The following is a 12,798-nucleotide window of genomic DNA, read 5'->3' as shown; positions in this document are numbered from 1 at the left end:
TTTAGATATTAAACAGATGATTTGATTCAAGAACAGCATGTCGATCTGAATTTGCACATTAAAAACAATGTTAGTTGAACCTATCAAAGTAAATGAATGGAAGGCAGTGGTGGTTGTAGACTCCTCTGTTAAGGGTAGCACAGGCTGAGAAGGGACAGGGTAATGATGGGAGAGGTAAGATAGAACTGAACTTCTGTAGAGGTGGACAGGCCAAGACAGCATCATATTTTTTATTTGTAAGTTATGTGCCTATGGGAACATTTTTTTCTATTCTATATTTAATGGCTTTAGTTCAGTTTTTTTAGCATAAAATTCTGTATGCTGAATAATAGTAAGTGAAACACAATATTATAGTGTGAAATATTTATTTGTTTTAGATCTAATCACAGACTAGATTAAGAACTTGAAGTTCAGGATCTCATACTTGCTAATAGTCTTGTGCAGATGACTGTCATCAATCTCATATTCTATTAAGTGTGCATAATCATGAAATCACAGTGTTAATAATAAAACTGTTAAACACAAAAGATTTTCATACTGAATCAGTTTGTATGTATAGAGAGAATATAGGAAGCGGTACTGTTCACATAACCATTAGTACTAAAAAAAAAAGAGTGACTTTATACCGAAGTTTCTTGGTGACAAACATTATTTTAGTTCTATACCAGACAAGTTCTTTAAATAGATGTGTGCAAAGGGCATTTAAAGATAGATCAGAAATTCATGACCACATACCTACTTATTTTTAACATATACTTTGAGTTATCTGTTTATTTCTGCAGTTGTGATTATTTTGTATTTTCTGTGTTTGGTCATTAAACAAGAGCCCTTACAATATTGATATTTGATTTAACAGAGCTACAATAGAAGAGGCGTACTCCAGGTCAATGACAAAACTAGCAAAATCTGCAAGCAATTATTCACAACTTGGGTGAGTTAATTTCTTTAAACAGCTCTTTCAGTGTTGATTTAGCCAAAGTTTTTGAGAATAATAGGTTTCCATTAAAGATGTAATAGTTCATAAATATAAAATATATAATTATTTGGTTAAAATATGCCTATATGAATATATTCTTGACTTCATAGAAAATACAGCTGAATTTGTTGAATCAGTTAATGCCAAATGAAACTTACTTTTCCCCCTGTAAAACTACGTAGTCTTTCAGTAGTATAGTTTTGGGATTATAAATGTTACGTGTTATGCATATTATTCTGGGTTTCTGTAAGTTCATTTACATTCTCTTGAACAGTGGTCTTTAACAACTCAATATAAATTTTATTGAAATGATTAAAATGCATTAGAAATGTCAGTTAGGATTTTATAGACTACCTTTAAATTTTCCCTTTAAAAATATGTGCCCAGGAAATGTTTTCTTTGAAAAATGAATATTATTAATAAGACTGTGTTTTCAATGAGGTATACTTATAGCCATAACAACTCTGGAAAGAGTAATTGTGTAATTTGAATAATAACAAGTCTGGAAAGAATACTTAATCTGACTGACTTATCTAAAATTGGGAGAGAGATTATATTTTAACTAAGATGTTAAAATAGTTTTATATTTATATTTATAGTTTTATATTTATATAAATAGTTTTATTATTTATATTAAGATTTTTACAGTGATACTCAGTAAAAGATTCCTCTTCATCTGGGATTCTGATGAATCTATGATTCCCCTGAAATTTTATATAAGATTTTGTGTAGGTGTTAATCCATACGTCTGAAGGGGAGTATACCGGTTATCAGATTCACGTATGGTTCTTATGATCTGAAAAGCTGGTTAAGAATGACTGTTTTATGAAAGTATTCTCTAGTGTAATTGGACAAGTTTAACAGAAATCTTCCTAGTTTGTAGCCCAGATAAAGGGGAGTAGGGCTCTTGGTTCATCCTCAGGGTGGTGACACTGTCCATTATGAAAGTGCTAACAGCCACAGCCAAGAGGACCTTCTGCAGCTCTGTTTTCGCCTAGAGGAGGGTGGAGACTGGTAGCTGATGGCTGTTTGTTTTTCCTCCCAGTTGTCCTGCAGCTATTGGTTCCTTCCATGCAACTTCATTCTTCCTTCTTTTTCCCACTCTCTCACTTTTTTCACATCCTCCTCTTTTTAACTCCTCCATGTAGACTTTGCCTCTTCTAAACATAGTTTCTTCTTTATTGACCAGAGTAGAAGGGCCACAAAATAACTGGAATAATAGAAACTAGCTTTAACCAATAGTTTTTTTTTTTTTACATATATATAGCAAATTATTTTCTTTCATACACTCACTCTTTTAGGTTTCCAGTATGATTGATATTTTAGAAATAATATTTTAAAACAATTTTTATTGGAGTATAGTTGATTTACAGTGTTGTATTAGTTTCAGTTGTACAGCAAAGTGAATCAGTTATCCATATATTTATATGTATGTATGTGTGTGTATATGTATATGTATGTATATATATACCCAGTCTTTTTAAAATTTCTTTTCCCGTATAGGCCATGATAGTGTATTGAGTAGAGTTCCTGTGCTATGCATATAGCGGAGGTGCTTATCAGTTATCTCTTTTATATATAGTGGTATGTATATGCCCATCCCAGTCTCCCAGTTTATCCTTCCCCACCCCTTGGTAACCATAGTTTGTTTGTTTTCTACATCTGGGACTCTACTTCTGTTTTTTGTTTGTTTTTTGTTTTTTTAAGATTCTTTGCCCACGTAGGCCATTAACAGAGTACTGAGTAGAGTTCCCCTTGATATACAGTAGGTCACTGTTAGTTGCATTGTATATACGGTAGTGTGTGCCTGTCAGTGCCTGTCTCACAGTTTGTCCCTCCTCCCCCTTTTCCTGGTCACCATAAGTTTGTTTTCCACATCTGCGACTACTTCTGTTTTGTAAATAAGTTCATTTATGCCGTCCACACATGGGTAATATTGTATGATACTTGTCTTACTGAACATGTTCACTGAACATGAGGCCATAGTTTTAATCTAGGAAATTCTACCTTATTTTTAGTTACCAGGTGAGAGGTAGAAAAAAAGGTGTTTCCTAATAAAGTTACTGACAACATTTCTGTCTTTGAAATGTATGCCTTTCATGAATAATAGATGTTATTTCATTTTTTCTGTTAGTGTTGTTACTTAAGATTATAAAGATTTTAAATATTACTGAAATTGAATTTTATCTTTTGAATTTAATTGCATTTAAACATATTTTGGATTCATTAGTTTCATTTCTTAGTGCTTATTGTATGTTATTGTGTATTACCTGGCCAGAAAAACGTTGTGTGTATCAACCTTTATAAAATGGAATAGTTGTAATTCCTTAAGGAAACCTTATTTAAAGAAATCTTATGCTGAACCTCCTTTGTTAAAGTAAAGGGACACTCTCATCTGTTTTGTGAAATCTAGACTATCAGGTATCAGGTTCACTTGAAGTGATACACATGTGTTTTGGTGCTGTTGTGAGTGGATACTTTTCAGGTGTCCTTTTTTCTCTTGAAATTTTCCATCTAATTACTTGCCAGTTTAATGCTGATTAGATTCTAAAGTGGGAGGTAAGCTCTAATCAGAACAGTCCTGTTTAAGTATTTATCCTCCTTGAACATTATTGTTATTGCTTGAAATGGTTGTGTCAGTTAGCTTTCTTGCTGGCTAAGAAACACAGCAACTGGTAAAGAGTACATATTAGGATGAGTAATTCCTTTCTCTACCTTCTTGCCTTAGTGATCATTGCTAGTCTTTGTTTTATCACAGAGCAAGGCAAATGCTGTTGAAAATATCTGATGAAGTACCTGAGGAAAGCATAGGATAAAATTATTCTTACATCATTCTCTACTGACCAAATTAGTTTAAACTGACCTTTGGCATCCTAAGTATTATCTACGATATTACAGTGTAGTAATTCTTGAAAGTACTTGAACCTGCTAAATACATTAAATTCTCAATGTTGAGAAAAAGTGATAGGAAAATGTGATGCATTCTGTAGCAAGTGTAGTAGAAAGGGGACTGTCTGGTGTTTGTTGAAGCACGTGGGTAAAACCTGAAACCAAGCTTCAGAGAACAATTCCAAAATAATGCTTCAGTTCAGTCCAGTCGCTCAGTCGTGTCCGACTCTTTGCGACCCCATGAACCGCGGCACGCCAGGCCTCCCTGTCCCTCACCAACGCCCGGAGTTCACTCAGACTCACGTCCATCGAGTCAGTGATGCCATCCAGCCATCTCATCCTCGGTCGTCCCCTTCTCCTCCTGCCCCCAATCCCTCCCAGCATCAGAGTCTTTTCCAATGAGTCAGCTCTTTGCATGAGGTGGCCAAAGTACTGGAGTTTCAGCTTCAGCATCAGTCCTTCCACAGAAGTCCCAGGGCTGATCTCCTTCAGAATGGACTGGTTGGATCTCCTTGCAGTCCAAGGGACTCTCAAGAGTCTTCTCCAACACTGCAGTTCAAAAGCATCAATTCTTCAGTGCTCAGCCTTCTTCACAGTCCAACTCTCACATCCATACATGACCACTGGAAAAACCATAGCCTTGACTAGACGGACCTTAGTCGGGAAAGTAATGTCTCTGCTTTTGAATATGCTGTCTAGGTTGGTCATAACTTTTCTTCCAAGGGGTAAGCGTCTTTTCATTTCATGGCTGCAGTCAACATCTGCAGTGATTTTGGAGCCCCCCAAAATAAAGTCTGACACTGTTTCCACTGTTTCCCCATCTATTTCCCATGAAATGATGGGACCGGATGCCATGATCTTCGTTTTCTGAATGTTGAGCTTTAAGCCAACTTTTTCACTCTCCTCTTTCACTTTCATCAAGAGGCTTTTTAGTTCTTCTTCACTTTCTGCCATAAGGGTGGTGTCATCTGCATATCTGAGGTTATTGTTATTTCTCCTGTCAATCTTGATTCCAGCTTGTGTTTCTTCCAGTCCAGCGTTTCTCATGATGTAGTTAAATAAGCAGGGTGACAATATACAGCGTTGATGGACTCCTTTTCCTATTTGGAACCAGTCTGTTGTTCCATGTCCAGTTCTAACTGTTGCTTCCTGACTTGCGTATAGGTTTCTCAAGAGGCAGGTCAGGTGGTCTGGTATTCCCATCTCTTTCAGAATTTTCCACAGTTTATTGTGATCCACACAGACAAAGGCTTTGGCATAGTCAATAAAGCAGAAATAGATGTTTTTCTGGAACTCTCTTGCTTTTTCGATGATCCAGCAAATGTTGGCAATTTGATCTCTGGTTCCCCTGCCTTTTCTAAAACCAGCTAAGTCATGTGCAGATTTAACTTTTGCATGTTTAAATTCAGAAGAGTTTTTATTTTTTAATTGTATTTGTTTATTTGGCCACACTGCATGGCATGGCTTATGGGATCTTAGTTCCTTGACCAGGGGTTCAACCTGTGCCCTCTGCATTGGAAGTGTGGAGTCCTAACCACTGGATTTCCAGGAGCTTTTATTTTCAGTGAAGCTTTTTAAATGGAGCACTACAGGGTCTAGAATTGAGATTTGATAATAGATTAATTTTAAACAGATAGTGATTAGAAAGTCTTCTGATAAAAATCTAAGTAATCAGATCAACTCAGGAAATGACATAATTAAGACAGGGTCATGGCCAGACCTGTGATATGAATTAACTCATTTCTGTGTATCTGAGGTATAAAAATATTTTATTTATTTATTTTAAAAATATAAATTTATTTATTTTAATTGGATGTTAATTACTTTACAACAACTCGTATATATGGAATTTAGAAAGATGGTAATGATAACCCTGTATGCGAGACAGCAAAAGAGACACAGATGTATAGAACAGTCTTTTGGATTCTGTGGGAGAGGGAGAGGGTGGGATGATTTGGGAGAATGGCATTGAAACATGTATAATATCATGTATGGAATGAATCGCCAGTCCAGGTTCGATGCATGATACTGGATGCTTGGGACTGGTGTAATGAGACAACCCAGAGGGATGGTACGGGGAGGGAGGAGGGAGGGGGGTTCAGGATGGGGAACACGTGTATACCTGTGGCGGATTCATCTTGCTGTATGGCAAAACCAATACAATATTGTAATTAACCTCCAATTAAAATAAAAACATTTTAAATAATTAACCAAGGCCTAAAAAAATCAAGATCCATCTTTCATTTCATTTATGATTTAATTTAATCTCATCTTCTGCCCATTAGTTCCAGTGGTTCTGTTTTGGAGCTTTAAACTTTTTTTTCCTTTTAGTAAATTATTCCCATGTTTTCTTCCCTTTAGAACATTTGCACCAGTGTGGGATGTATTCAAAACATCTACAGAGAAATTAGCAAATTGTCACTTGGATCTTGTTAGAAAATTACAAGAATTAATAAAGGAAGTTCAGAAGTATGGAGAAGAACAAGTGAAGTCGCATAAAAAGGTATCAGTTATGTTGCTCATTGGATCGGTTGGTCAGATATTGAATACTTTGTAGTTCTATTATTTTGATGAATCATTTCATACCTAACAGACTAAAGAAGAAGTTGCAGGAACTCTGGAAGCTGTTCAAGCCATTCAGAGCATAACTCAGGCCCTCCAGAAGTCCAAGGAAAATTACAACGCCAAGTGTGTAGAACAGGAACGTTTGAAAAAGGAAGGAGCTACACAGAGAGAAATAGAAAAGGTAATCGTAATAAAAATAATACCTCTGTGTTTTCAAAGTGTTTTCAAATACAAGACTGCATTTAATCTTTAAACACTCAAGAATGAGCTCATGTTAAAGATGAAAGTCACTGTGCATGAGTGTTAATGATTTTCCTAAGTGAAACAAAAGTAGGTTTGCAAAATATGTTGTGTATGGTAAGTAGTTTAGCAAATACATGAAAAGGGATGATTGCTTTATATCAGTGACACATTTGTAGGATATTTGTATAAGATAATTGATGAGATAGTTCTTGGTATAAGATTTAATAATAAGGTAAAAAAGAATTTAAAGCTAGACTTTGGTATATTTAGCAAGGCAGTAGATACTTGAGGGTAAGCTATAAATATATGTTGTGGGTGATTTATTGCTGACTTTGAGCCCATGTATCTAGCATTGTGGTAAACCGCAATGCTTTCCCTTACTCTCATCTTGATTGAAAGTAGATTTTTTTTCACCTTTCAAAACAGTTCAACCATCCACTTGTTTGATGTGGTATATTATCATTTAGGAATCAGTCATAGGGAGTGATAATTTTGAAAGCTTTGTAGAATATTTGAAATATCCAGTAAAAAAAAGTAACTATCTTGCAATTATAATAATTATAAAATTGTGTATACATGGGCAAGAATTAGAAATCTGGAAAAATCAAAACAGTCAATGGAATTTGGGATATTATGTTTCCTTTAGTGTTGTACAATAAATAAAAATTGGAAAGGGGTAAAAAATGAGGCACAGCAAATTCATGATTTTCAAACAGCATTTCAGACACAGCAGTTAAGAATAAAATATAAAAAGAGAAAGTAAAGCAAAATAACATGGTCCCAGAAGAAGAATATTATTATTATTAATGAACTAGAAATGGAACAGAAACTCAAAGGCATGTGTCAAGATTGATTATGCAGGCTTGTTGGACCCGAAGTCCTAAGTTAGGCAATGGAGTTTAGCTCTTGTATGGTATGGGAGACTAAATACTCCCCACTTGAGGTGGGGCTATAAATAGCAAAAAAAAAAAAAAAAAAGGTTTGTGCTGCTGAAGGGCTAAAGCATTATTGGATGCTGGGGCTTAATGGACACAGTTCTAAGTGGCAATCAGGCCATGGATTTGCCCTGATTATGACTATTTTGGTCATATCCTCAGTATTCTTCCAGGGAAGTAATTAAAAGCTGCCTTTGTATGACTGGTGGTAAATTGGAACCTTGGAGGGCTGGCAGGAGATAACGTGAAACTGCTAGATGGGGACGGGTGAGCGTAAATGATTAAGTACAGCACAATTCTAGGAGGTGATGTTTACCTTGTATTCTATAGAGTTGTCCAGTATCACTGATGGAGGGACAGGGAGAAGAGAGGGGAAAAAAGAAACCTCACACTTGAAATGAGCAAACAACCACACTTTTGGAGTACATCTTAAGAAATCTCATACAGCTTTCCCCTGCTATACAACAGTGTGTTTTTCACATGAAAACTTACGTGAACCAAAATGGCAGAGAAGCAATTGCCTTAGAACACATCTTGCTAATGAATGTATGAAGGAAGCTGAGTTAAAGCGCAGATGCTCACAGAAGCAGTTCAGATCTGTGGAGACCAATGCTGAGACCAATGCTAAGTGTGGGTGGGTCGTGGAGAGGAGCTTGGATCGCTCTCACTGGTCTCAGGGTGTGTGCTCCCTTCATACTGGCTCCTGCAAAGCAAACACTGAGAACTATTTTTCTTTTCACCTTTGTTTTTGTAAAAGTAAAAATCCTCTCTGGATTTTTTTCCAGTTTGTGAAGACAGGTACTAATGTAATTCATTAGTAAAAGCAAAGTGGCATAAGACAAACTTTGGAAAAGCAAGGGATCTTTGTTAAGACAAATGGCAGCAAATTTAACAACTAGAAGAAGAATTCAATTCAAATAAAATTTAGGTTTATTAAACACGATCAGAAACATATACGTTCAGGATGTTCAGAGTTGCAAATGAACATACACTTATATTAAAGAAGTTAAGAGAGACAGATGAAACAAGAACTGGTAGATGGGAAAACAGCTAAGTAGAAAACTTGGCAATGAAATATATAGTTATTGAAATTTTTAAAAGGCATTAGAGAAGATAAACTTTAGAGTTGATATAGTAAAAGACTGAATTTGGGAACTTACCAGTGACATATGCAGAGAGTAAAGGTCACTGTGGTCTGCTGTGGATTTTAGAAGAAAAAAATTGGAGAGGATGGTAGATAGGTAATATTTGAAGAGTTAACAGATCAGAATTTTTTCAGAATTAAATTCAAGAATTGGATCACAAATGTGTTCTCGGTATTAAGCAGGTTAAATAAAGATAATTCAGACTGAGACACCAGAAAAAAGAATATGAAAAGCTGCCGGGTATATCTTTTTCCTCACATCTCTGAAGTTAGAATGCATCTTCAAATGGTGGTATCATCATCACTGTGGGCAGGTGGCCTCTGTCCTGTGGCGTCACTGCCTCTGTAAGCTTGGTATATCTGGTGGCTAGATGGACAGCCGCAACACTGTTGTTTCAGGTAACAGACCATTGAGGAAGGAAGGGTTCTGATTATTGTTTGAAAACCTTTTGTTGAGACCTGGTAAAATCAAGAAAATGTGAACACCACTGTTTGGAAGAAAATCTGAAGATGGTAGTGGGGCACTTTTAAGATATTCTCTGTCAATAATATTCTTGGTGACTTTGAAGATGATAATATGTGGGGGGAAAAACAGACCTTAGCAGCAGCCCCTGACTTGGAAGTAATTGAGAAGAGTCAGAATCTGAATGTGAAGAAAGATTGAGGAGTATCTCAAACAGTTCATTTTGCTTTCTTTTTTATTTTTATCACACAAGAATAAAAATCTACCTCCAAGTAAGTCTAAAAGAGCTCTTATAATAAGTCTAAAATAAAAATTTTAAGTGATAAGAAAGCATTATTTCATGGTGTAATTGACAGTGTTTCTCTGTTTGAGTGGTACACAAAATAATGGTGTGTTTTACAATTAATGGTATATTAGAATTAGTAGTAGTCAAGTATAACATTAAGCATAACTACTGAAAAAAGTATAATTTAAATCTTCTGAATCAGCAAAAATAAGAGAAAACAGTGCTTTTTTCTAGTTGTTCTGCTCAAGAAGCAATTATTGCTTGTGATACTAGAGGTGTTAGTGTGTCTCTGATTTATATATAGTTAAATCCAAGCTTAAGTAAATATTTTGGCCTGTAATAAGCTCTTTATTAATAAGCTCTTTATTACCATGAATGTAGATTTTTTTAAAAACAGATCTTTGAACTATTTTTTGTGTGTGTGAACTTGAAAGCATACTTATTGGATATTATGACATAGTATGCTTCTCATCTTCATTTACAAACCCTTTTATAAAGCGCCATTTAGAAGTTACTCGTATTTGTGGACTATGACAAAGTACTTATTTTTTATGTATACATTTGATTCATAAGATGTTACTGGAAAAATTATATAGACCCTTAAACAGAACTATTTCCAGTAGTATATCAATAAATTTATTTATAATGCTAAGGAAATGATAAAATACTGGATTTCTTTCATTATCTCTTGGTAATCTATTAGAACCAGTTTTTAATTATGAGAGGAAATGTAGCTATTGCTTTAAAAACTAGTTTCTTCTGCCCCAGTTTCCCGTTTGTTTGTTTGTTTTAATGAATTTGGCTGCATCGAGTCTTAGTTGTGGCACGTGGGCTCTTCATTGTGTCACGAGGGGAGTTTCATTGCAGCGCGTGGGCTCTGTAGTTGCAGCCCGCAGGCTCAGTAGTTGTGCACGGGCCCTAGAGCATCGGACTTGGTTGTTCCCTGGCACGTGGGATCTTTGTTGCCAGACCATGAATGGAAACCGCATTCAGTTTTGATACAAGATATAGTTTTGATACACTTGTAAGATAAAGTGATGTCCTATATTCTTTGTTTATAAAGGCCAGCAAGGATAAAGCATATATGTTTAATATAATATATGCAGTAAAATTTTCAAAGACAGTGCAAAGTTACTTTTTTAGGGTCTAGAACTGTATGCATCTCTTGCCATTCCCAATCTCCAGGTAAACCCAACTTTGTGTTTCTAATACTTATTAGATTGGTTTCTAATACTTACTGTTAGACTCCTGAACATAGTTGGAAATAATTACCTATGGTTCTGATTGTCTCTGTACAAATTCCAGGTTTTGCAGCTTAGCCCTCAGTGGCTCTTTGTAATACTTTTACTGCGGTGATTATTACCAGTTGCATCCTCCATCACCATGGTTTGAAACTTTATTCTGAAGTTTCCAACCACAGCCTTCTCTTCACTCACAGCAGACCACCTTTTATCACACCAAGAAAGTGGAGATCTTTTATCTTGAAATGCTATAGCTTCTCTCTTTTGTTTTTCTATCTTCTTTAAACTCTTATTTACTTCAACACCCCTTCCCTTCAGATTTCCTGTATTCAAATTGAGCAGTCTTTTGAGAATAATCAAATTTCTTGATAGCCACATGTCTGCCCCAATCTACTGGTTACTTTCCACCTGTTTCTAGCCTTTTTTGTATGGGTTGTGCTTCTTTTATTAACTCCCTGAGGAAAAGAGTTGTACATAATTTGTCTTCCTGTTCCTTAGTACCTAATATTTAATATATTGTTAAATTTGTGTTGAATAAGTAACTTTGATAAAATAAAAACTATTATAATACAGTAGCAATTAAAAAATAGAAATCTTGAAAAATAGACAATGATTAAAACAAATTATTGACTTTCTGAAGTGTAAAAAAAATTGAGCAACATCAAGGAAAATTGATTTTATTTTTTCAGTTTTCGTGCTAGCTTTATAGTCACTGATCAGACCTTAAATGGAGTATCTGTTGTAGGAGGAAGGAAGAAGACTCATATTATATTCTGCTGGTATTGTCACATTCTTGATTGCTGAATTTTTAGTAACATTGTACTGTTAAAATGTGGTTGTGTGATCTTCCTCTGGGTTATAAATGAAAGTATTTTAACTTTTAAAAGCACATTCCATTGGACAAGAGAATTAGGATTTAATTTCTACATCATTGGGTGACCATAACAAAAAACACTAATAAGAAAGACTTGAAAAAAGGTATTAAAGTTAGTCTATGTCATCTTGAACTCAGCATAGGCCTCACCTCTTAAAACGCACTTTTTTTTTTTTTTAAGGAAAGTAAAGTGATTTTGTGTAATTCTAAATGTTTTTGTTTTGTTACAGGCAGCTGTTAAATCTAAGAAAGCTACAGATACTTACAAACTCTATGTGGAAAAATATGCATTAGCAAAGGCAGATTTTGAACAGAAAATGACAGAAACAACTCAGGTTGGTATTTTTAAGGCTTTAAATCTAAAATAGGATATTTGTATTTATTGTTTATAAATTACAGTAAGTTATATTAAATATATTTCTGATACAAATAATTTTTTTCTGTCATAAGATTTTTTTATATTAGAAACTCTTAAAATGCACAGTCTCAATATTTTAATAATGCTGTTTTAAAAATACACCTCTTGTTTTGGAGATTGAAAATTATGGTCAGTCAGTAGTTATAATATCATAAGGGATTATTCAGATCAACTAGAAGAGAATGTTTAAAGAGTATTGGAGAAAATGAGGACATTGGTAGATGATGAAGATTATGTATGGGTTTTAAAATTGACTATAAGTAGAAAACTGGAAATCACTCAGTGCTGAGGATGTAGTGGTTAATAAATAAAGCAATCAGGAATCCCTGCTCTCATAGAACTTCCGTGTTAGTAAAGGAAAATAGACAGTTTAAAAAAGTCTGTCTCCCATTGACTTGGGATAAATTATATTCAATTTGATATTCTTAAGGCCTTAATTACAGGGCTAGATTTAAGATGGGTGCCTTTTATGAATCCTATCCAAAGCTTCTACCCTGATGTCTTGTCCTCTTGTTTTGTTTTTCTCCTTAACAGCTGTCATCACCTAACACCATGAATTTTATTTACTATTTCAGACAGGATAGGATGGGGATGCTGGGGTGACAGAGAATCCCCGCAGATCTCAGTGGATTACAGTAGCAAGTGCACGCTGCTTGTCCGTGATGAGTCAGCTCTTCACTCTGGCACTGAGACTGGTAGAGAAGCCTCTTTTTAGAGCATTCTTAGTCATCGTGTCTGAGAGGACTAGAAACGTGGTGAAGCAC

At 35.1% G+C, this 12,798-nt stretch overlaps 1 protein-coding gene across 3 annotated transcripts in view; it reads left to right on the top strand.

The window, feature by feature from the left end:
* The window catches only part of FCHO2 (FCH and mu domain containing endocytic adaptor 2), a 119,376-nt gene that overhangs the window by 31,526 nt on the left and 75,052 nt on the right, over positions 1 to 12,798 (top strand). For all 3 annotated transcript variants that reach the window (XM_069556192.1, XM_069556193.1, XM_069556194.1), the window contains 4 exons: positions 857 to 931; positions 6,227 to 6,368; positions 6,459 to 6,611; positions 11,847 to 11,951. In XM_069556192.1, the coding sequence (XP_069412293.1) occupies positions 857 to 931; positions 6,227 to 6,368; positions 6,459 to 6,611; positions 11,847 to 11,951 (475 nt within the window). The remainder of the gene's footprint in view (positions 1 to 856; positions 932 to 6,226; positions 6,369 to 6,458; positions 6,612 to 11,846; positions 11,952 to 12,798) is intronic.

This window comes from Ovis canadensis, chromosome 16 (assembly GCF_042477335.2).
Source record: "Ovis canadensis isolate MfBH-ARS-UI-01 breed Bighorn chromosome 16, ARS-UI_OviCan_v2, whole genome shotgun sequence".
Classification (NCBI taxonomy): domain Eukaryota; kingdom Metazoa; phylum Chordata; class Mammalia; order Artiodactyla; family Bovidae; genus Ovis; species Ovis canadensis.
The sequence above is the reverse complement of the archived record's forward strand: the minus strand, read 5'-3'. Positions and strand labels throughout refer to the sequence as shown.